Below are 22672 nucleotides of genomic sequence, written 5' to 3'. Positions count from 1 at the left end.
ACATTACTTACATTATATCACATATCAATCAGTGGTATTACTAGTACCAACTACCAAGTAATATAATATTTCATTAGATATAGTTGAATTTAAAATCTATTTTTAAGATAATTGCAATATTTATTTATTATTTTTACTTTTGTAGTCAATAACATCTAGCTGTTATAATTATAATAAGTTTTAAGTTTTATCACGCAAATTTAAAATATTTTATGTTGTATTATTTTTTTTTTATCCCGAAACATAATTTTTTTTTACGACATATTTTAGAAAAAATTACCATTTTTATTCTAGTAACATTAGTTAAAATACGGACCAATATAATATATGCTATAGGACTTAAATTTTAGGGCCCCAATTACATGTCGGGGATGCCCAGGCACACCCGGAACCCCCCGTGCGCACGCCTATGCCTATACTACAATAATTGTCTATACAGTAATAACGTTACTTACTATAGTACAAATGCTTTTATGTCTAAAAAAGCTAAAACTAAAGCCATGCTAATCCCCCAAAAATAATAATAATATAAAATTAATTATGTAAGTTCGAACAGTACTTTAATACTTATTGATATATAAAATGCAAGACCAAACTTTTGCCTTTAAATCAGCTTTCTGCGACTTTGTTTTGTTTCGAAGATTTAGTAAATTAGTAAGTTAAAATTCAAATTAGGTTTAAGTTACAATAGTTACGGTAACAGCTAACGGCTAACACCATTGATTTTAAAATCAATGCTAATACCTTATACCTACCTATATGCTGTAACTGTGTATTCCTTAAATTCGAACAAATATTACTTTACCATATTATTAGAATGTTTGATGTTCAAAATACAGTAAGTGACAAGTATGTAATACCTAAACCTACCTAAATTGGTCAGATATTATATTTTTAATACATATATGGTTATATTTTGAAATCGTCTAGCTATATAACACGTAACTAAACGAAATAATATAAAGTAAGTACCCATTAATACATTTTTTTTTATTTTAGGTTTTAGGACTTTAGGTACGAGGTTCTTATGTATAATTATAAACCAAATGCTGGCCGTTTAGAATCCTAAAAATGTAGTATAAAACTCGTAGAAAACGATAATCGAAAATTAAATAATATCCATTAAAAATACACTAACCGTATGTACATTTGGTAATGCCATGAGTAACTATATCTATAATAGTATAATGCTGTAATATGAATAATTAATTTTAAAAAAATTGGACCTTTATGTTTTGCAAACATTATTAAAACAGTTGGTTCCTGCATAGGGTATTTTGTAGCGTTTACAATGTTAACTTTACATCTTAATAGCATTTACCTATGTCCAATATAATCAACGACATTACGTCTTACAATGTGACGTAGATATAATTTGTTAATTGTGATAATAAATTTTATGATTTGAATAAACATTAAATTTGCATTTTTAATGAAATAATAAAAATTAAATAGTTGACCAAGGTAATTCATTACGCCTTGAGTTAGATGTTTAAAATAACCCATAGAGTGAGCTACTTGCTCAAAACAAATCAAAGTGATATTATGACGTCACGGATCACGTCACATTATTATCATGATGCTGTACTACTGAATTGTTACTACAAAATGTTTTTATCAGCCAGTTTTATATTCACATCCTGCGTGTTCGTTTTCTATGTTGTCGTTCTTGCTAATTATGACTTTTTTGTGCTTAAATTTATCCATAAGTTGTTTTTGAACATAATTTATTATAGTATTTACGTATGCTAGTACGTGTATGATATAATTCTAGACTTAAGTGGAACTGTTAAAATACCTACTATGGTTATTAAACCATAATTTTATTTTTAATTATGTTCGGGACGTGAAATAAATTCTAAACTCTGTTAACAAGTGCATCTATTAAAAAAATTAATTGACATATTTTACATATAGACAATCTAAAAAGAGTATGTCATTCATGATGGTTGACCGACTGCCTGTTCCTAAACTATCTACATATATTTCGGCTACTGTATTATCCATTTCTGCAGCTACCTATTATTCAGTTAAATACAGCTTTGATGCATCACATGAATCAAATTCTAATATCCAGGTTGATGAAGATCCAACAAAAACTGATCCAATGGATGTGTATTATGAACAAATGCTTAACGTTTTGGCATTTATGTTACAAGATCCTTTATGCTTTTTGGTAAGTAGACATATTTAATTAATAATTTAAAAATATAAACTGATTTTTTAAATTTTATATCTAAGTTAAATTATTTAATAATTCAGATGTTATCTCTCTAGCTAATTGCACCTAATATATTATGTCTAGATAGAATTTTCAAAATTAAAATTAAAAAAATAATAAATTATTTTTACCAACATGTTAGTTATTATTTAATTAACTATTAAGCATATATACTCTACTTAATTTTAATGTTATGTAGTAATTATCTAGGTTAACCATTAATTATTTAATTCTAACTCATTATACTTATCGAGTAATTTAGTTAATTTCAATTCATTTTTATACTAGCTTAAATTAATAAATATTATTCTCTAAATGAGATATTATGGAAACATTTATCAGTGGAAAATAGCTTAATAATTATAGAATATATTAAGATCTTTATCAAGGTATAATTGAACAATGTTTAAGAATATAGACTAATCAAGTATTAATATTTTCTATATAACCTACTACCATAGGCTATATTACATATTATCTGACATTATGTATAGGTTTTTTAGAATTCCAGCAATAATAATTTTTAATTCACGAATGATAAGTAGAAATTTAAAATATTAACAAGTTTATTTGGTGTAAAAACCATCTAGTTAAAATTAGTTTTTATTGGTAATTACTATAATAAGGAATATTTAATTTAATTAATTTAATTAATCTACCTATCTATTAATAAATAAAATAATTTAAATTTTCAAGGTAAAAATAATTTATAAAAAATAAAGATGTTATCCTTTAAAATATTTGATAATTTGCATTCCTGTCTTTATTTTTTAACATAAGCGCTTTTTCCATATTATTATATTATTTTAGTTTAATTCTAACAGTTTTGTACTAAAGTTTTGTATATCGTATATCTGTATGATGTAATTAACACAATACATGCATCATAAATATAATTAAAATATATAAAAACAAAATAAATACATCATTGAATTTTAGTTTCTTATTTATTACCAAATTAATTTAATATAAATTTCAATAACTTATATTTCAAAACTATTTAGGATTCTTAAAAATATCACTTCACGTGTTTGGTTTTCGTGGATTACATGGTTTGATTTATTTTTAACTTAGTTAAATTATTTAAAAAAAAATCTTTATAGCTTAGTACTTGAGAGGTTTTCGAAAAAGAGTTAATAAAAGTTACAAAAATAACGAAATCGAAAAATCAACTATCCAATGAATTATAGTTATGATATTAAATTATTAGTAAAACGAACTTATTATATCAAATTAAAGGCCTTCTGATATTTTCTTAGTTAAAACAAAACTTTTTTTTTAAATATATAGAGCAGTGGTTCCTCATCTTTTTAGTTGTGCGGACCACAAATTTTGTAAAAAAATTATTGAGGCCCATTAATGACTAATTACACACCTATATACGTATTTATATAATAAAAATAAAAATATGTAATGATATTATTTTAAATATATTCGTTAGTAATATTACTATTATAAGGGTCCACGGCCCAGTTCCGTGCTGCCTACGGCCCATGGGTCAGGAACCGCTGATATAGAGTGTTACTTTATAGATTTGTTAAATAAAAAGAATATTTATTGTGATTTTTATTTCCTTGTGAAAAATACTCGATTATAAGATTGAGGAAATAAAGATATTTAGGTATTAAATTATATGTAAAAATAAATTATATGTTTTGAATATATTTGTCTAACTTACTGGTTACTGGGTGACCTTAACTATTTTTGTTCCGTATCTAAATAACGAGTAATCGGCAATACATGTAACTAAGAAGGACAATAGAAAACAATCATCTACAGTATTATAAATAGAACCATAAGAACCTCTTTTGACTTTTCTGTTATAATTTTAAATATTTAAGTATTTTTTTTTTGGGGGGGGGGCTCTTTATAGAAGTACAATAGTTAGCTATATAATATTTTAATATAAGTGGCGAACCCATTTTTAATATTTCATTTTATTAGTAAATTCTTTACAAATACTAGTTTAATTATATACGGGGTTATTTCTGAAAATAAATACCCGACATTTTTTTAGAATTAAAGCATCCAGAGCGCATTTATAGTCTTTTATTTTCTATTTCTACGAAATACATTATATTAATAATTATTAATATTATTATATCTTTAAGCTTTTATAACAAAGAGAGAATTCTGATTATTAATCACTTTAAATGATTTTAAAATTGATTTAACCTTGAACTCTAAAAATAATATGATAATAACGTATGGTGTACCTATTAGGTCGTTAGTTATTGGTAATTTAGTTATACCTTTAGTTTACCTTAAAATTATTTATATATCTATAAGTTTAATTTTTAGAAGAAACGGAAAGATTTCAACTTAATCTTTTATCAATAATCATATTAAATTGTCGTATTTTTACTTATAATATATTGATTGACGAAGTAGTTGAAAGGAAAATCAATTATAGAATATTTTTAATTTTTATTACTGTAAAAATTAACATATCACGTTTTAAAATCTGTAGCAAAGCGATGAGTGTTTTATAAAATGTTTTGATATTAAAAAAATAAAAATCTATTTCACATGATAAAAATTATTTTTATTTATTTATACTTATTGAATTAAAAAATAATTTGGTAAATAACAAATCTACTATTATCTAAAAAATAATAATAAACATTAAGGTGTGTATGTGTATGAATTATCTATGTTTATTATTTGAGAAGAATATTATAATGGTTTCAAGTTATTACATCTAAAATAATGATACTTCTGTATTCAGTAAAATTTAATTTATTTCGTGACTTAGGTCAAGTTCCTAAGTCCATTTGTTATTCTCAACTAAATGTTAATACATTTGTTACAACATAAAATGCTCAAATATACATAATTGTTTACCAAGGCTGTGTTTAAATATTACATTGAAGTAAAAGTCTATAGTCATATTCTTACAAAATTAAAATGTTAATAAATTGATAATTATAATAAATATATATTTTATAATATAAATATTTTTATTCTAACTAAAAATGAATAAAATAATAAAAAATTATCTTTGGCTAGATTAATGTAAAGAAAGATAATCATAATTCAAACATTTTTGATAAAGTAAAACGTACTTAATATTTTTTCTTTTTTTAAATTTTGATACGTGATATGGCCTGGTTAAACCTGTAAAGTTAATTATTTGCTTTTTTAGTGGTGATTGTTTTTTTAGTTATCTGTTTTCTAGTTGAAGAAGTGTCCTAAAAATTTCTAAGTACTTTTCCTTTTATCTATAGATCGTAAAGTTGTAATTTTAAAAACTATAATTATAGTTACTTAAAAATTCTCTTATGAAAATAGAATAAGTTTTATGTGTAATAACTAATAAAGTAATAAGTATACGTGTGTGGTAAATTAACTATACAATATTGCCATATTGGTCATTCTAATTAAAACTAAAAATAAAACAATATTCTTAACAATTCTCTTCAAATAACAAAATATATTTTATAAGTTTTTATAGTTTGGCTTTTGATTTTATTGAAAGTGAAATTAACTATTTAAAATTTATACATTTTAAATAAAAAATAAAAAAAAATGTATTAAACAGATTGCAGGTGATAGAAATGGATATCGAAAACAATTATCGTTTCGGGTAATTTTTCGGAATAGGTTAGTCATGACTCTTAAGAATGGCATGGCTATCCTACAGCGAATTATCAATGATTGTTGATTCGTCGAAACTCGAAATCAAAGTGTTAGTAGTGTTACTACACATAATTTATTAAATTATCACATTATAACTAGTTATTATTTAAACAACACATAGCAATGGCATATATTGACATGTGATAATTTCATAATAAATCAATATAGATATCATTCTATATTTTTCTTTTTATCTCTAAAAAGGTTTTAATTTATTATGTTATCGACTTTAAATTTTATTAATTAAATTATAATTTATAAGTTATTACTTATTAGTTATTACCTACTTCGTATCATATGAGTTGTTGATTCCCTTGTTGTTAGATTTTGTATTGTTTTAATGTCTAATATCAATTTTAAACTGATTTGTTTAATTAATTATGATTATATTTCGGGTATGTTGTGCTTTTTTTAATTTTTAGTTTAAAAATTGTATTAATTGATTTTTCTATAACTTTATTAGTTGTTATAAAATAAAACATAGGTACAATAAGTACTCTATTCTATTAAAATGTATCAAATAATTAATTTATTAACAAATAATTATTCATTTAAACTTTAAAGCACTGATTTCCTATTTAGAAGCTCATAAAATACTTATTTTATTACTGTGACAGTTTTTAGCGAGGTTTTTATATAGGTATTATATTAATTTGATAGTATTTATTCTTTAAATATACTAATAAGTAATAAACTAGGTTTGATGAACTCAAATATGATTTTTTTGTAAAGGAGAGAGGTAATTTTAACTGTTAAGGTCAACTAGACGCTACCTACTTGATAAAAAATAAATAAATTCCCTTGACATTATTAAACAATTAATATGCGAAAATCAGACATTGGACAAAAAACGCGAGTAAAAGCAATTATTTTTTCATATTAACAAAATATCTTATTATTAGTAATATAATTTGGATTTTATATGAAATCAAGAAGACCAAGTGGCTCTCACACTAACTACACAAGATAGTGATGGTGCATTATTAATTTTAATTTTAGTACGATTGATAAAAACAAATTTTGCGGAGCTTGGTTTTCACAAAAATATTATATTTAAACCTTAAACCTGTACGAATCACCAGTAGTGTCAATTAGGAGTGAACGATCAAAGTATTTTTGAATATTTATTATTATTTATTTGCTCATTTGTTCATGTCATAAACTCATAACTATATCTTATAAAATAAATATGAACATTAAATATTCATAAAAATAGTTGTTAGTATTCATGTTGTTCGTACGCAGATAATCTAGATCTAGATTGAATGTGTTTATTACTAAATTGTTATTTGTTGTTGTTGACCTAGAAAAGTTATTTTTATATTACTATTTTTGTAGTTCATATATTATAAATATTTTTATTTTTTATATTGTTTTGTTTGAACTTATTATGTAATATGTAAACATAAATATAATATTATGGAATTATGTGGCATTATATAGGTTTAAATAAAAATAGGTATCAAACATAAATTTGTTTTTTTATTCATTTTGGATTCTGAGCATCTGAGCGAAACAATGAATGTATAGTTTTTAATTGCCTTTTTTAGTTTTTAAATAAACTGCTTTTGCCCAGTTTATAATATTAATTAATAATTATCCCTCATAATAATTTATGGTTATTGTTATTACAGTTAATTATCTTCACTGAAATATCGTAATGACGCACAGTTCAGAGAAATGACATAATAATATATAATATAATATTAATATTAACTCTTCATTTGACATTTGATAAGATAAATTTTTATTAATAACTGTTAGAATATATTATATCAAGGGTGGCCAACTTGCGGCTTGCGAGCTACATTATGTGGCTCTCGTCGTTGTCAGATGCGGATCGCGTTTTATTTATTTATTAAAATTTACTTATTATATTATTATGAATTTTAATTCTTTAGGTATTCATTTATAAAAAAATATTAAATTAGATAAAAAGCATCTAAAAACATTTTGGCTCCTTATATCATTGTATTTATAGTATTTAACTATTTATACATGTGGCCCACGAATCTATTCATGTTGACCACTCCTGATATGTATTAGAGGTTCTGAGGTCGTACGGGCTGATAATTTGTAACCCGGCCCGGGAACCATTTGTTGTATGTAAATCCTGTCCGGCCAGGGAACAATTTGTTGTATTTAAGCCCGGCTAGGATAGGTCAATTTTTTATGGTTTTTTTTCTTTTTAATATTTTATTTATTAACTAATAACTATAATTTACTTAACAACATGTTTATAATAAAAACATTTAACGGCCACTCGGGCCGGGTCGTTTCTGGACCAGTCCGGGCCAAGCCTGGCCCATACTGGTCTTTAGTATATACATTGATAAAAATAATTTCATGTTTTATTTTATTTTCTCATTTGATGTAATTGAAAATATTGAATTTATTATTTATTGGGAGTTGTGAAAAAAAATTGAATTTAATTAAAAATAATTACTTTTTTAAAATTAACAATTTTTCAAGATTAAAATGTTGGTGTTTCTTTTTTATTTATCGACAGTTATATGGCATGTATGATGGTTGTTATTTATTAATTAATTTTTTTTAAATATTTTTCAGGTTCTTTGTAATGGTGCAATATGTAGCATAGTGATGATAGGCGCTGTTATACAGTCACTTGTTCTTGGTAATTTAAGACCAGTAGAACACGTTCAATTTCGCGAACGTCTATGGAACTGGGTTATTTACAAGTTCATTTTTATGTTTATAATCCTTAAAGCTTATACATTGGATAAAGTAGCTCTTTGGCTATTTTGGTATTCTACCTTAGGATTTCTTCATTTGATGACCAGTTTGTGTAAGGATCGATTTGAATATGTAAGTATATTAAGTTATTATATCAATACTTTATTATTTTATGTTATTTTTGAAACAAATTGTCTCGGATAACATTTGCGAGTACGACATCCTTAAGAGTTAAGAAAACGTGTTATAAACTTATAACAAAGGCATACACTTCAAATTATAATAAAAATACTTGTACTTATTTTGTTATTAAATAATGCAGTCAGTGATGTGGCTAAAGATGTAGAAGGTATTAAAACGATTTGTTTTTATTAGAGATAATTTTAGGTGGTAAATATTTTTTAAAGGAGGGGGGAGATAGCTTACCGCTTTAATATTGAGTATATATCGAGTGTACTTCGTCATTGGATAATTCACTACCTATAATGAATGTAAAGTCAGGGGCGTCATTTCAGGTTTTTAGGGTGTGCGAGGTATCAAGCAATTTTTACCAGGCCATATAAAAATAGATATACTATATATATGTACATTATCCTGTTTCCAATTATTTTCATACATCATGGACCGATCCAATACATCAACATAACTCATAATGGTAAAAACCAATTTAAAAACTAAAATATACAATAAAAATGTATAGCACAATATTTGTTTATAACTAGGCTTAGGGGCTTGTAGCATTTGCATACTTTTTTTAATTATTGTTAAATATAGCAGAGTGCGAAATAAATTCATTTCTCGATGCAATGATATCAGTTCTAAACTTTGAATGTGCATATTTTTGCATATTTTGACAAATTTTTCTAATTAAAAATTAAAAACTATAGATAATTAACTATATTTTATACATATTTTACCCAAATTCATAACATTTTTGGAAAAGAAAAAAATAAAATTATCCAATTCATTAAAAACGGTCAAAAATGCGAAAATAAAATTGTTGACTTGAAATGTCGTACAGAAGTTAAATGACGTTTTAGAAAAAAATTCTGGTTTCTAAACTTTATGAAAAATTTTAATCGGCGAAGTTGAAGATATGGAAGATTCTGGTTTATTTTATGTATATGCTGCAATGTCGTCTGTAGATGTCGAAAGAAGTTTTTCTGTATATAAAAATTAACTATCAAGTAATCGTCGTAGATTAACGTTTGAAAACATCAGGAAATATCTTATTGTGCAGTATAATTTTCAAAGTATTATTAGAAAACAAGAATATTAGAGAGGTAATATTCTAATATATAATATAAATTTTAATGAAATAAATATTTAATTTTACCACATATTTGTTATACCTAATTTTTTTGAAGCCATATCTTAGTGCATATACGGTTATTTTTAGGTGCATATTTTTGAGCATATTTGGGTATTTTTTAGAGCTACAACCTAAGCCTATTTATAACCAATGTAATTTAAGTCATAAATAATAATCATACATTATTTCATCAGAGTGCAGGTAAATTGAAACTATTTTAAAAGTAAGGGGTGCAACCACACACCCTGATCCCCCCAAATGACACCCCTGTGTAATGTATGTGTTAAATTTGATTTTAATAATAAGTCATTACATACGAAGAATGACTGACGTCTCAGACTGATCATCTGCTCATATTATCATTTATATTTTATAATATATTTATTGTATTGCTGTTAAAGTAATTAATTTTACTATGAGTAATAATGTAATATATTAGATTTCTGGTAAGCTGAATTAATTTTTGCCATAATATAAGATTTGGAAATGTCATTGTGTGTATAAAATATTAAAATATAATAATATAGGTTGTATATGTCATGTACGTAATACTCGTGAAATCGAGAATAATATTTTTAAATTATAATAAAATGATTAAAATCGATATTTTTTTAATTATTTGATTTGGAATAAATTTTAACTTCAAATTTTTATAAAAATAATCGTGCCTATGTATATTTTTTATTTTTAAAAAATTTTAATAACAACTAATGAGGAGAGGAACATTCTAATATATTTTCTTTCTTTTTTATCAGAAAAAAATTTTTTTATCAATTATTTATAGAAATTATAAAAAAATACAATTTCTATAATACCCCAAAAAGATTCAAAATATTTAGAAAATTATATCATGTATAGAAAATGATTATATAAAAATTTGGTTAAAATTTCAAGTAGGTGGCAGTAGTAATTTCATTTTTGAGTTGCAACAAAATTAGAAATCCTATTTTCACTGCCGATTTTGTAAAAAAATATTTAAAAGTAAAGTTAAAAATCTAAACATTTTTTTCTGCTTCAAAAACTTGTTATTACTTATGTTTGGTCTAAGTTTATATTCCTTTTCATTTTTCAAACATTTACTAGTCTTGTAAAATATTAAATTTTATTAATTTAACCTTTAGCCATTAAAACTATATTATAATTTAAAATCAATGTGTTTTTATATGTTGAGGACATGGGGATGCTTGACGTTTGAAATATATATTTACAGGCTATAGATTTTATATCATATACAGATTTATAACTTTATAAGTTATAATTAGGGTTCAGATTTATATTCTCTAAAAAAACTGCAAATATTCTGTTTATATTCCTTAAAAATATTCAAAAATAAATAAAATTATGTTAACAAAATGCAAATTATGCAAATATGTAAAAACATATAAACTAGATCCTAGTTATAACAATATAAATTGTTTGTAAATAAGTAAATAATTTTGTTTCTATTTGAATTTGCTATTCCAAAAAATACATAAGACAAATGAGATACTACATCAGATTAATATCACATTTTGTACTATAATCTATTTTCTCTTATACAGTTGTACCTACTTATTCATAGTTTATATTTTGTGTATAGTTGCTTATAAATACATAAATATTTATTTTAAAAAAAATTTGTAATATTATTATTTATTTATAATTAAACTCATGATATAAGTTATGTTTAAATAATATTTTGACATTATGTACATTATGACATCAATTGTCAATATATATAAAAAAAAGGAAAACATTGATTAATTTCACTTATTATTAATAATTAATAATGATTTTATCAGTATTTATACATAATTATTTATTATTTAACTTGTAACTTATTTTTATTAGTTATTCATAAATCTCCCTATAGATTATATATATTTACTATATGATACTCATTTTTCTCAATCATAATACAGTTTTATGAAATTCAATATTATTTGATGTATATTTGACATAAAACATTGTATATTGTTATATATTAATGTATATATATATATATATATATATATATATATATATTAATATATATATTAATGTTATATATGTAATATATTATATTTAATCTCCTCCCCCTCCATCGCTTTATCTGGCATAGTTGCATAATTGCGTCATTTGACATGATCTGTGTTATACTATAAATTAATAGAAAAAAAACACATTTTAGTGCATTCTACTTCAGAAAATATAGTAATGGAAAGCTATGAGTGTGAAGTTTTAATTCAACTTATATTAATACAGTAAAATTAGTAAAATGGTTTTATAATTTAAAAATATTTCTTTTAATTGAACTAAGTACAATTAATTTCTTATATTGATCATTTTCAAAGACTTTTAGGATAATATATTAATATACAATACTCAAATGCTTACGTGTAGTATGAGTGTGTCCTATTGTTTTCGTACACATGCATTCAATCAGGCTTGTACATTATGTGCATTTTTTTGACAATCATACTTGTCAATTATCAATAAAGTGATACAACATAAAATCTGATTACCTAAAACCAGATAAACAAATTTAAATTCTCCACTTTGTTTTTACAAGTTAATAAATATTAAATTTCATGAAATGTTCAGGTTTGTTTTTAGAAATGTGTCATTATTCATTATGTAAAATAATAGAAAAAATGAATGTTTTCTGTAAAATACTTATTACCTAACCATATAAAAACCTTTAATATTTAATTTTATTATAATTAAATAATTATATCAATTATCAATTAATTTATAATGGTATAAATATAAAAATATATAATGTAATTATCATAGTGTGATAACAACATATTTATGTTTATTTTATCTGTATTTAGTTATTTGATTTAAAAAGTAAAATGTATTAGAAAATTTAAATCTTAAATAATTGCAATTATAACCTTTAAATAAATTATATACTGTTTATTAAAATAACTTTATAAATAGTTTTTTGATTAAATAATTTAATTGTAAAATATAAATCAATTTATACAAATATTTATTTGAATTTGATATTGAAACCACATACTTTGGTCCATATAAAAAAGATGTCTAGGTCTAACATGAAATATTAACTATTGTGTACCACATAACCTGCATAAGTTGTATGAATATACTTATAGTACATCATTGTTAAATGTTTTCTCTGCCATCCCATATAGAAAATTAATGTAATACAAAAAGGTGTATTACACTTTCACAGTTTTAACTTTCTTTGTAGAAATGAATAATGAGTGAAAAGTACAATACAATTTGGTATCCCCCCCTTACGGGTTACTTCTGATATTTTAGGTATTATATACTTATTAGTAAATATTCGTTCAATTTTCCAACTAAATTAATATAATTATGATCAGTATTCTAAAATAGTTATTTAAACACTTGACTCTTAACTTATTTTTTAAATTTTGATTTTTGTGTTATACTAATTTTATAATAATGAAAAATAAATATTCAATAAAAATAACTGAATTAGTATCAAACCTGTAAAATTGTTTATGACAATGCAGTGGTTATATAAATTAGTTGATAAATATTTAACCAAAACTAATTAATAAATATATTTATAATGTTTATATTGTTTAAAATATAATTGTTATCAAATATGTTACATTGTTATTAACTTTAATAAGTAATATATTTTTATTTAGTAATTTTTATGTAAATTTATTTGATACTATAAAAAGTTTAATGCTGTCTTACCTATTAAATTTACTTATAATCTAAAAAAATTAATTTTAATTTTTAGTTTACTATTTCAGAATTACATTACGTCACTTGGCATGAAATATTCTATACACAAAATTATGTAAGATTATATATTGGTATAACTGAGTTCAGAAATAAAATATTCCAACGTAAAAATGATTTTATTTTTGACATATAACAAAAATTCTCACATATTGTGTACTTATTAAATTATATTTATATTTATATAAAGTCGTACTATGTAAACAGATTTTTAAAACAGTAAAATTGTGTCTCTGGAAGTCTTGATAAATGATGATTTTGCACATAGGTATTTTATGTCAAGTGACAATAAGTTGAATAGTAATTATTTTAATGATACAAATTATAGTCATGATTATAATTTATGATATATTATTTTTATTTAATTTATCACAGTTTAAAATTAAATTATAAAAATAATTTATAAAGTATATAGACTAGAACATATCTAATTTTTTTTATTTTATAACTATTAGGTTAATTTGGATAAAGTCTATTATTTTTTAACAATTTTGGTCATTGTATAATAGATAACTTATATGCAATGGCTTTTTTTTGGCTTCTTCATAATATTTATTAATTAGTAACTTTAGTTTTTATTAAAATAAAAAATAATATTATGAGATCGACTGACAATATTGACTTTTTATCTATAAACCATAATAATGTATTTTTGTAATAATATTACATTTGATATTTTAATATCTACAGATTCCCAATGTACATTTTAACTATAAGCGCCCAGACATACATAGCAGTTGCTTATGCCATGTAATTATGATTTAAAATATGTAATTTGAAAATGCTTACATTTACTTATTTTTGTTATTTTCCTTAGTTATATAATTGTTATCACCTAAAAATACTCTACAATAGAGTAAATTAAATACATCTTAAATATTACATTATATTCACCGTCTATTTATCTTATAAAAAATGAAATTTTAAATGCAAAAAGGTATTTAGTGGTAAAGTTTGATATTTGTCAACTAAAGTTTTGAAATTAAAATAAATGTGTTTTATTAATTTTTTAACACATCTAATATATTAAAAAAGTACCTATAGTAAAGTGTTAATTATCCGCACCACAAATTTTTTTACAAATTTATTTTTTGTTAAATCTAATTTAGTTTTATTATTTGTTATGTTTGTTTTAACATACATATATTATGAAATACAATATTTTTTATCTACTATATATATCTATTATTTTTTATAGATGTGGATGTCTATGGGTACTGGAACTAGAGTAAACTGGAAATATATTCATATGTCTGTACTTTTATCTATTGGATTTATATTTTCTTTGTTGCTGTTAAACTTTGCATACCTTGTTGGCCTTACTTTATCGAAACATATATTTGCTTTTATGGTCATCGAGGTAATCATATATTTGTCATTAACAAATGTATATATTTTATTCACTATTATATTTCTTTTAAAAATATTAATTTTACAGTGTTTGATGTTAGCTGGAAGTATTGTTCATATATTTCTTCGACATTATATTCAACTTTTTCATCGTAATTCTATTAACCATACAACTAGTCCTGGTATATTGATATATTACGCCGAGTTAAGTTTGGATCTCGGTATACGCGTGATGGAGATCCTTCATTATTCTCATGCTATTATATGGACCAATTCATATCTAACAATGGCTGGTTTTGTAATATTTATGCATATGAGACAACTGATCAGTGATATTCAAAAACGATTACAAAAACATAAAAACTTTCTTTGGGTCCATTCTCATCTAGAAAAAAAGTAAGTTATAGACTAATAAAAGTAAAATTAAGATGTGTCTATCAATCTCACATTTAAAAAAGATAACTTATGTTGTGTCAATGAAATGATAGATATTTATATTTTTATAATGTTCACTATAATGAAATTCTGAAATAAAGATAATATTTAAGACTCAAATCTTTAAAAATATTGTAATCTAGCTGTATTTTCATAGAAATAAATTTATAGCTATATATTATTGTTTCATAAATATATAAAAATAGTACTACAGTAGTACATATCACATTTTTAATAATACTTCATATTACTACTTATTCATGAATTCATGATGATAATCTAAATTAATTGTAATAATAGTAAAATTATATTTCAAGTAATGGTATTTGTATTTATCAATGATGTATTGATATGAATTTCTACTTTTATGGATCTCAAAATACTTCAAAAAATATTCTATGTCAGAATATGAAAAAAAAAATTTTTTCATAATGTTTATAGATTTAAAAATTATGACTAGAGCTAGGATTTCTATGCATTTTCATGTTTTTTCCTTAGTTCCAAATTGATTGGTTGTCAGTTATGTCCAAGATTTGGTTTATTCTTGATTAAATAGTAAAATTTATTTTTTTTGCATATTTTTAATATTATGCATATAATTGCATATATATATATATATATATATATATATATACATTTTTGGGAATCTTGTTAATTTTAAATGGTATTTATTTAATGAACGTCTATAATTATTGGTTTATTTGTTGAATTATCACAAATATACTACCTATCTAAAATAAAATAGACTTAATACTAAAGAAGAATAAGGGATTCAAAACATTTCTAAAAATGTGTAATATTATAAACTGTGAATATAAAACAGAAGAAAAATATGTTATTATTACTTTAAATCCGGGACAAATCACGGCATTTAATATGCTCCAACAACATTGTATGATGTGTATAAAAGTTTCAGCGTTCAGCCAATATAAATCTTTGATTTATTTGCCAGTCGTTCACATTTGAAAATTTAAAAAAAAACATAATTTAATAATAGCATGTAATAATAACTAATATTTAAAAAAAAAAAAAATGTTTTTGCATATTATTGCGTATTTTGGTAAATAAAATCCATATTTTACAATTTTTTATTGCATAGAAATCCTAGTCCTAATTATGACTGTTCAATAAAAGAGTTGCCCAGGATAGTTATTATATTATATTTATTTTTGTTAGGAGGCAATATTAAATTCTAATTAATAATAAAAAATAATCTTGAATTATTCATCTTTTTGCTTTATTCACTTGAGTTTGTTAGCTAGTATAGCATAAAAAAAAATATATTAATATATTTTAAGCAAAGAATAAAGTATTAAATACGTAATATAAGTACAACAATATTTTCTATTATCTATTATACTACTTATACTTGCATAATTAATGTAAAATTGCCCTACATAAACCCTAATAATCAAACTATACGTAGAGCATAAAATTCAAATGAACCTATGCATAATAAAATATTCACTTCAATATGAAATTTCTTAGTTAAAGTGAAATGGGAGGAAAGAGTTAGGAATATTATTGATCCACCAGTCACAATAGAAATAATTGATGAACATAACGTTTAAATAAATAATGTTTTAAGGTATTCTTATAGGGGAAACATTTTAATATCTTAACCTAATTATTAATTTTAAAAACCTGTGCATTTTAAATTAAATCATCATAACAATTTAAAAAATTAAAATTTGAAATAGATAAAATTTTCTAAATAATTAGTTGATACTGTACTATTGGGTTTTTAATTTCAAGTGTGGTATAAATACTGTAATACAATGATAGATTTTTTTGAGGTGTTTCTTATATTAAATGATTTAAATGATACAAAGTTATTCACAGCTTATTTATAGATTCAATACAATTTTATACATATAATATTCAACTTTCAATAACAACATCACTTTAAAAGTATATTTAATCATGTTCTAAGTTTTTCCAGTTTATTATTGTTTATTGTGATAAATATTTCTTAATTATTAAATATTTTAGTTATCCTATGGCAACTGAGGAAGAATTAGATACAAATTCTGATAACTGTGCTATATGCTGGGAAAAAATGGATTCAGCAAGAAAATTGCCTTGTGGTCATCTATTTCATAATGGATGTTTACAATCCTGGATGGAACAAGAACCATCATGTCCAACGTGCAGATTGTCATTAACACTAGGCCACAATCAAAATATACCAATAAATTCAACAAATAATGGTGGTCAAGAAACATTAGGTACCCATACTCATATTCCTCACCATTTTTTCCACTTCGATGGTAAGTTACAATTGTTTGAATTTTCAGAAGTAAAAAAAAAATTAAAATATCCAACTAAAAAATATGTAGATACTTGTGTTTTTTTTTAAATGTTTTAATAACAAATTTTAGATTTCTTTTGTAAATTGGAAACTATTACCAATTATGAATATATTTTAGGACTTAATCATGTACATTTAATGTAATAATTACTAAAAAAACTAATGATGACAAATTACAAAACATAAAACTGCTTATTAAAAAAATATTTATATTTGTTTAAATCTGTATTTAAAGGATCTAGGTATTTGTCATGGTTACCAAGTTTTTCTGTAGAAGTAACACATTCTCTAAGACCTACAAGTCAAATACACACTTCACAAATAGAAACAATGGCTCGACAGGTAAAATTTGTTTATAAATAAAATGTTTCATTAATATAATCCATTTGTTATATATTTTAGGTTCTACAATTGTTTCCACACTATACTATGCATTCAATTATTGATGATTTATCAACTACTCGTTCTGTTGATTTAACTATTGATAACATATTAGAAGGCAGACTTGTAGCACCTCAACAGTTTGTTGAAGAGGAACCTGTTATTGTTGAAACTATACCAACTGTTAACAGTGTTGAACAATTTATCAATACACCTACTTCTGCTACGTAAATAATACTTGTTTATAGTATATATCATAACATAATTATCTTTTTGTGACTTGTGTTATAAGTTATCTTTAATTTTTATATGTATATATTGATTGAACTTATATTCATTTTTGTTTTAGCTTTAACACAAATACTAATGAACCCATCATAGATGGACTTATGAGTATGGGCAGCCAGTTTTCTAAGTCACCCGATGAAAGAGAGAATATGCTGAGAGCTCGAAAACAAGCAATGATCATGAAGGCTAGGCAGAGGTACATGAGCAAAGATGGAGAAGCTTCGTCAAAAACTGACTAATCATTGCATTGTAGTGTCACATACACGCTCGCACACCTACACTGACACAAAAGAAAGCTAAGACTGTGATTAGAAACCCATTATTTGATTTTAATTTAAGGATATAATGTAATTTTTTGTATAAAATAATACACATAAGGTTCAGGATCCTAATGTCCAAAATAACTATTTATCCAAGTAATTAAAATGTCCTCATAAATATGTCTAAAATGATAATAAAAATATAATAACATTAATAACTATTAGAAGAAAATCGATACCTAGACAAGTGAATATTGTTGTCGACTATCCTACCTCTTGGAGTATATCCACTTTACTATTAACGTTCATAAGTTCTATATTTGAAAAATACTAGATCATCATTGAATGTTTGAGTTTCATAAATATTTTCAATATCCTATTATAAAAAGTGACACCTTAAATTATATATGTACCTTGAATTAAAAATTCCTATGTTAGTAGAAAGATATGTATAATTTGTACAACTGACAAGATTTAGAAAGCTTTATTGACCAGATTTCTATTTGGGTTATTTTATTATTAATGTTTATTCATACAGACATCTTTGCTTTTGAAATTTTGGCGTAGGTATTTTTTCCATTAATTTATATATTTGGATATTTTTAACCTTAAAATAAATTTATAGCTAATTCCTAAATATTATCAAATTTTGAAAATTGGCTTTCTGGCTCTGACTTTATGAATGTAATACGTCTCATATTTGACTATTCATTGAGAATATTATTCTATACATTTGTTACTTCAATTGTGATTAAATATCCACCTGAGATTATTTTATAATACAATGGGTTAATATTTTGTTGTTTAAATATTGTTAAATTTATTATCATTGCATTTATCAATTAAAAATGGGAAAATTTAAATATTTATTGTAATAATGGATATAAAAAGATTATAAAAAGATTGTAAAATTGCTCAGTGTAATTTATAGTTTCAACAAAAATGTTGTTGTTATGACAATTAATTTAATGAGCCAATTATATATATATATATATAGAGTTTGGAAGTAAACTGTTTACAACTGTTACACTTTTGACTTAATCATTACAATTTCAAATTTGAGATTGAGTGATTTATATTATAAAATTTAATAGTTACTGTTATCAATAATTAGGTTTTAGTCTTACACAATTATATAATATATATTTATACAATGTTGTAAAGTATTTTGTATTGAGTTAAATTGTTTTTTATAAGTGGAGTATTTGTCACAATACTTAAAAGATACAATAGTAAACTAGATTTCATATTTAAATTGAGGTATATTTTAAATATATAGATTGACAAGCATCACAAATATATAGATAACCTATTTATATTGGAAAAAATATATTTTGACTGTTGAAAATTTCACAGAATTAATAGAAAAAATAAACATTATATATTCTCGTATTAAATTTATTTTTAATATGATATTCATAAACAACTTTGAGAAAAAAGCCCAAAATTAAAATAAATTTAGTTTCACAAGAAAACAATATTGTGATGACGTATACTTTTTAGAACATTTATTAAGTTAACACTTCTCAAATAATTTTTCCGTTACATGGTATAAATATATGAGCCTTTTTTCTTATTAATACATTTATAATATATATAATATATTTATTTTTATTGATTATTTGTAATTAAATTGAAGGTATTATATAAATCCAAGAACTGTCATGTAAATTAATGTAATGTATATTTAAAACATATATTTTTTGTGATAAACCTTATTAGAAGACTTTTGCACTTCTTATCACCTCTACATTTTAATAAAATTATTTAATGTACTTAAGTAATTGTATTGACAGAATTGTGTTAATATTCAAATCCTAGTCAAATTATAAGTCCTATAACATAAGTTTAAATATTTTAATTATTAGATTAGTATAGATTTTAATATATAATATATTATTATAAGTTAAAAAAAATAAAAATGATATGAAAATTATTATTTTTGATGAAGAATAAATAAATAAATAAATATATGTGTGAGTATAAATTTTATTTATTTAATCCTTTATTTACACAAAATATTTTTAGAAAAAAAAAATGGAGCAATAAAATATATTTTAAATTTTAACTTTAATGTTGAATTTAACCTATGAAGTTTACAATAGTTAAGTGAAGCACAATATGTGCAAAAATAAAATCAGCAAATCCACGTTCTGGACTTATATCACTGAATTGTGCTTTGTTTTGTGGATTTGCTTGTAATCGTAAACATACTGAAACAAAAAAAAAATTAAAAGAATTATTAAAGATATTATATGTGAGTATATGACACATGGCTGGTATTAATATGTTGACGTGCAGTAACACATTTTGTATTATATCTTGCTTTAAAGGTTATAGCCTTAAACACTTAAAAATTGTATCGGGTATTTACAACTGTATTGATTATAACATAAAATTTACCAATTTTACAAGTGGAAATGGGCACATGCAGTTTAAACCACATAACCATGATCATTGGAGTTTGCATGTAAAATTGATGGCTGCATAAAACATGTTAAAATAATATTTAATGCAGATAAATATCAAGATTTTGTTAAAATATTTAAATAATACTATAAAAATAATTTTAAAACTTGTTTAATGTAAGATAGTTGAAACTCTTTCTTTCAACAAAGAATTACTAGTTATTTAACAAGCTAAGGTACAACAAATGTTTATTAGATAATGTTTAATGTCTGAAAATAACTGATCAACAGATGAAACATGTTTAAAAAATTGTGATTATTCAATTGTAACCGCAGTATATTAAAAATTAAAATAGTAGTAAAAAAAAAAACAATATTCATGAAGGTAAGAAGAATTACTACTAAATACTTACCACCAAGTACAAAACAACTAACTGATGAAATAAAACCACTGAGAAACGAGTTGAACGGGAATGTGCCTACTAAACAACAGTAAGCAAACTGTACGATTCCAGTTAACATTATGTACAACAAATAAGCATCGATTATCTTAAGTTTTTTTGATGTTGTCTTAGTGTAATCTTCATAAAACTTTGAAACGATTCCCAAGATTTTAGCCATTTTTAAAAACTGTTAGATTTTTTATAATATAATTGTACAAATTAATTGTGATCAGTAAACAAGTAGACCAGCCGACAGTCGGTAACAAAAATTAATGATTATTAATTAACATTTAACAACAAAACAAACACCGTAAAACACTGAACAGATATTCTAGTGTGTATGATTACTATATATGATTATGAGTACTATACCACTATCATCTACGTGGTCGAAGAGTTATCACCAAGTAATCGGAGTAATCAAAAACGAGTACGTGTTATCAACAACAATCTCGCCGGTTCATGGACGAAACCACGGACTATGTATTATAATTTATTCACGTCGACTGGAAACCGCAAACTGCGCAATCTAATGTTCTAATAATCGCGCAGATCTGAGAATAAGAACAAAACGCGTATTTTAACGACAAGATAGCCTTCCTAGCCCCCAATTATATTATAATATATTTTGTTTTTTCGACGTCATGGTAAATGGTAATTCTACTAATTCTGGTTTTTTATTCTTATACTATAAAAAAAAAAATAGGTAGCTCTGCCATTCACCAGTTCGCGTATGCGATTTTACAGTTAGTCACAAATTGAGTGTAAAAAACTAAACGTATGTTAGGTACCTACCTACTAACCTACCTGTGTAATATTAAAGGTCATCACTTCAATGATAGGCCCTTATGCGAAAGACAATAAATTGTAAAAGAACAAAATAATGAATAAAAAGGCAACTGAGCATCGAATACGCGTTGTCATGTCAATAACGACATCGATTTAATACAATAACCGACGTTGAAATTGTTGAATCACATGAATCCACGAATTATACTTAATAGTTTATAACTACAGACGATTTTTAGAGTAGTCTTCTAGTCGACGATGAGTCATAATATAATATACTGTATGATGCGCACTTCGGTTCTTCGTTATACTGGCGCCAGAAAAGTGTACCAAACCTAAAGCACTCTAATTTTTTTTTTATAACACTCGCAGCTGACTAGCTGGTGATTTCAAAATGTTACATGTAATAACCATAGACTTGATTGCAATTACA

The 22672-nt window shown here is 23.6% G+C and overlaps 2 protein-coding genes across 3 annotated transcripts; one reads left to right on the top strand and one right to left on the bottom strand.

The window, feature by feature from the left end:
- Positions 1–1622: 1622 nt before the first annotated feature.
- Positions 1623–19446, top strand: LOC113558854 (E3 ubiquitin-protein ligase AMFR-like). Of its 2 annotated transcripts, none has more exons than XM_026964423.2 (8): positions 1623–2176; positions 8429–8686; positions 14773–14934; positions 15013–15320; positions 17352–17629; positions 17906–18012; positions 18073–18278; positions 18401–19446. In XM_026964423.2, the coding sequence occupies exons 1-8, from the start codon at positions 1934–1936 to the stop codon at positions 18576–18578; spliced, it is 1740 nt and encodes a 579-aa protein (XP_026820224.1). In that variant the 5' UTR covers positions 1623–1933; the 3' UTR covers positions 18579–19446. The 2 variants fall into 2 exon arrangements, with proteins under 2 accessions (XP_026820224.1, XP_028044389.1); XM_028188588.1 differs by lacking the exon at positions 1623–2176 and adding an exon at positions 6226–6255.
- A 1124-nt stretch (positions 19447–20570) lies between these two features.
- Positions 20571–21813, bottom strand: LOC113557002 (dolichyl-diphosphooligosaccharide--protein glycosyltransferase subunit DAD1). The gene is made up of 2 exons (XM_026962266.2): positions 21421–21813; positions 20571–20812 (listed from the first exon to the last, which is right to left on the bottom strand). Exons 1-2 carry the CDS (start codon positions 21626–21628, stop codon positions 20682–20684), a joined length of 339 nt encoding a protein of 112 aa, XP_026818067.1. The 5' UTR covers positions 21629–21813; the 3' UTR covers positions 20571–20681.
- Between the last annotated feature and the right edge of the window lie 859 nt (positions 21814–22672).

This window comes from Rhopalosiphum maidis, chromosome 1, assembly GCF_003676215.2.
Source record: "Rhopalosiphum maidis isolate BTI-1 chromosome 1, ASM367621v3, whole genome shotgun sequence".
Lineage (NCBI taxonomy): Eukaryota > Metazoa > Arthropoda > Insecta > Hemiptera > Aphididae > Rhopalosiphum > Rhopalosiphum maidis.
Note: the sequence above shows the minus strand (reverse complement) of the source record. Positions and strands in the feature narration are given on the sequence as shown.

Bases quoted from the DNA above. Each gene is read 5' to 3' on its own strand.
- LOC113558854 (XM_026964423.2), top strand. From the start codon at position 1,934: ATGTCATTCATGATGGTTGACCGACTGCCTGTTCCTAAACTATCTACA. The intron at 2,177-8,428 runs GTAAGTAGACAT...AATATTTTTCAG, and splicing joins AAGATCCTTTATGCTTTTTG to GTTCTTTGTAATGGTGCAAT. The intron at 8,687-14,772 runs GTAAGTATATTA...TATTTTTTATAG, and splicing joins GTAAGGATCGATTTGAATAT to ATGTGGATGTCTATGGGTAC.
- LOC113557002 (XM_026962266.2), bottom strand. From the start codon at position 21,628: ATGGCTAAAATCTTGGGAATCGTTTCAAAGTTTTATGAAGATTACACT. The intron at 20,813-21,420 runs GTAAGTATTTAG...TTTTTGTTTCAG, and splicing joins TAGTTGTTTTGTACTTGGTG to TATGTTTACGATTACAAGCA.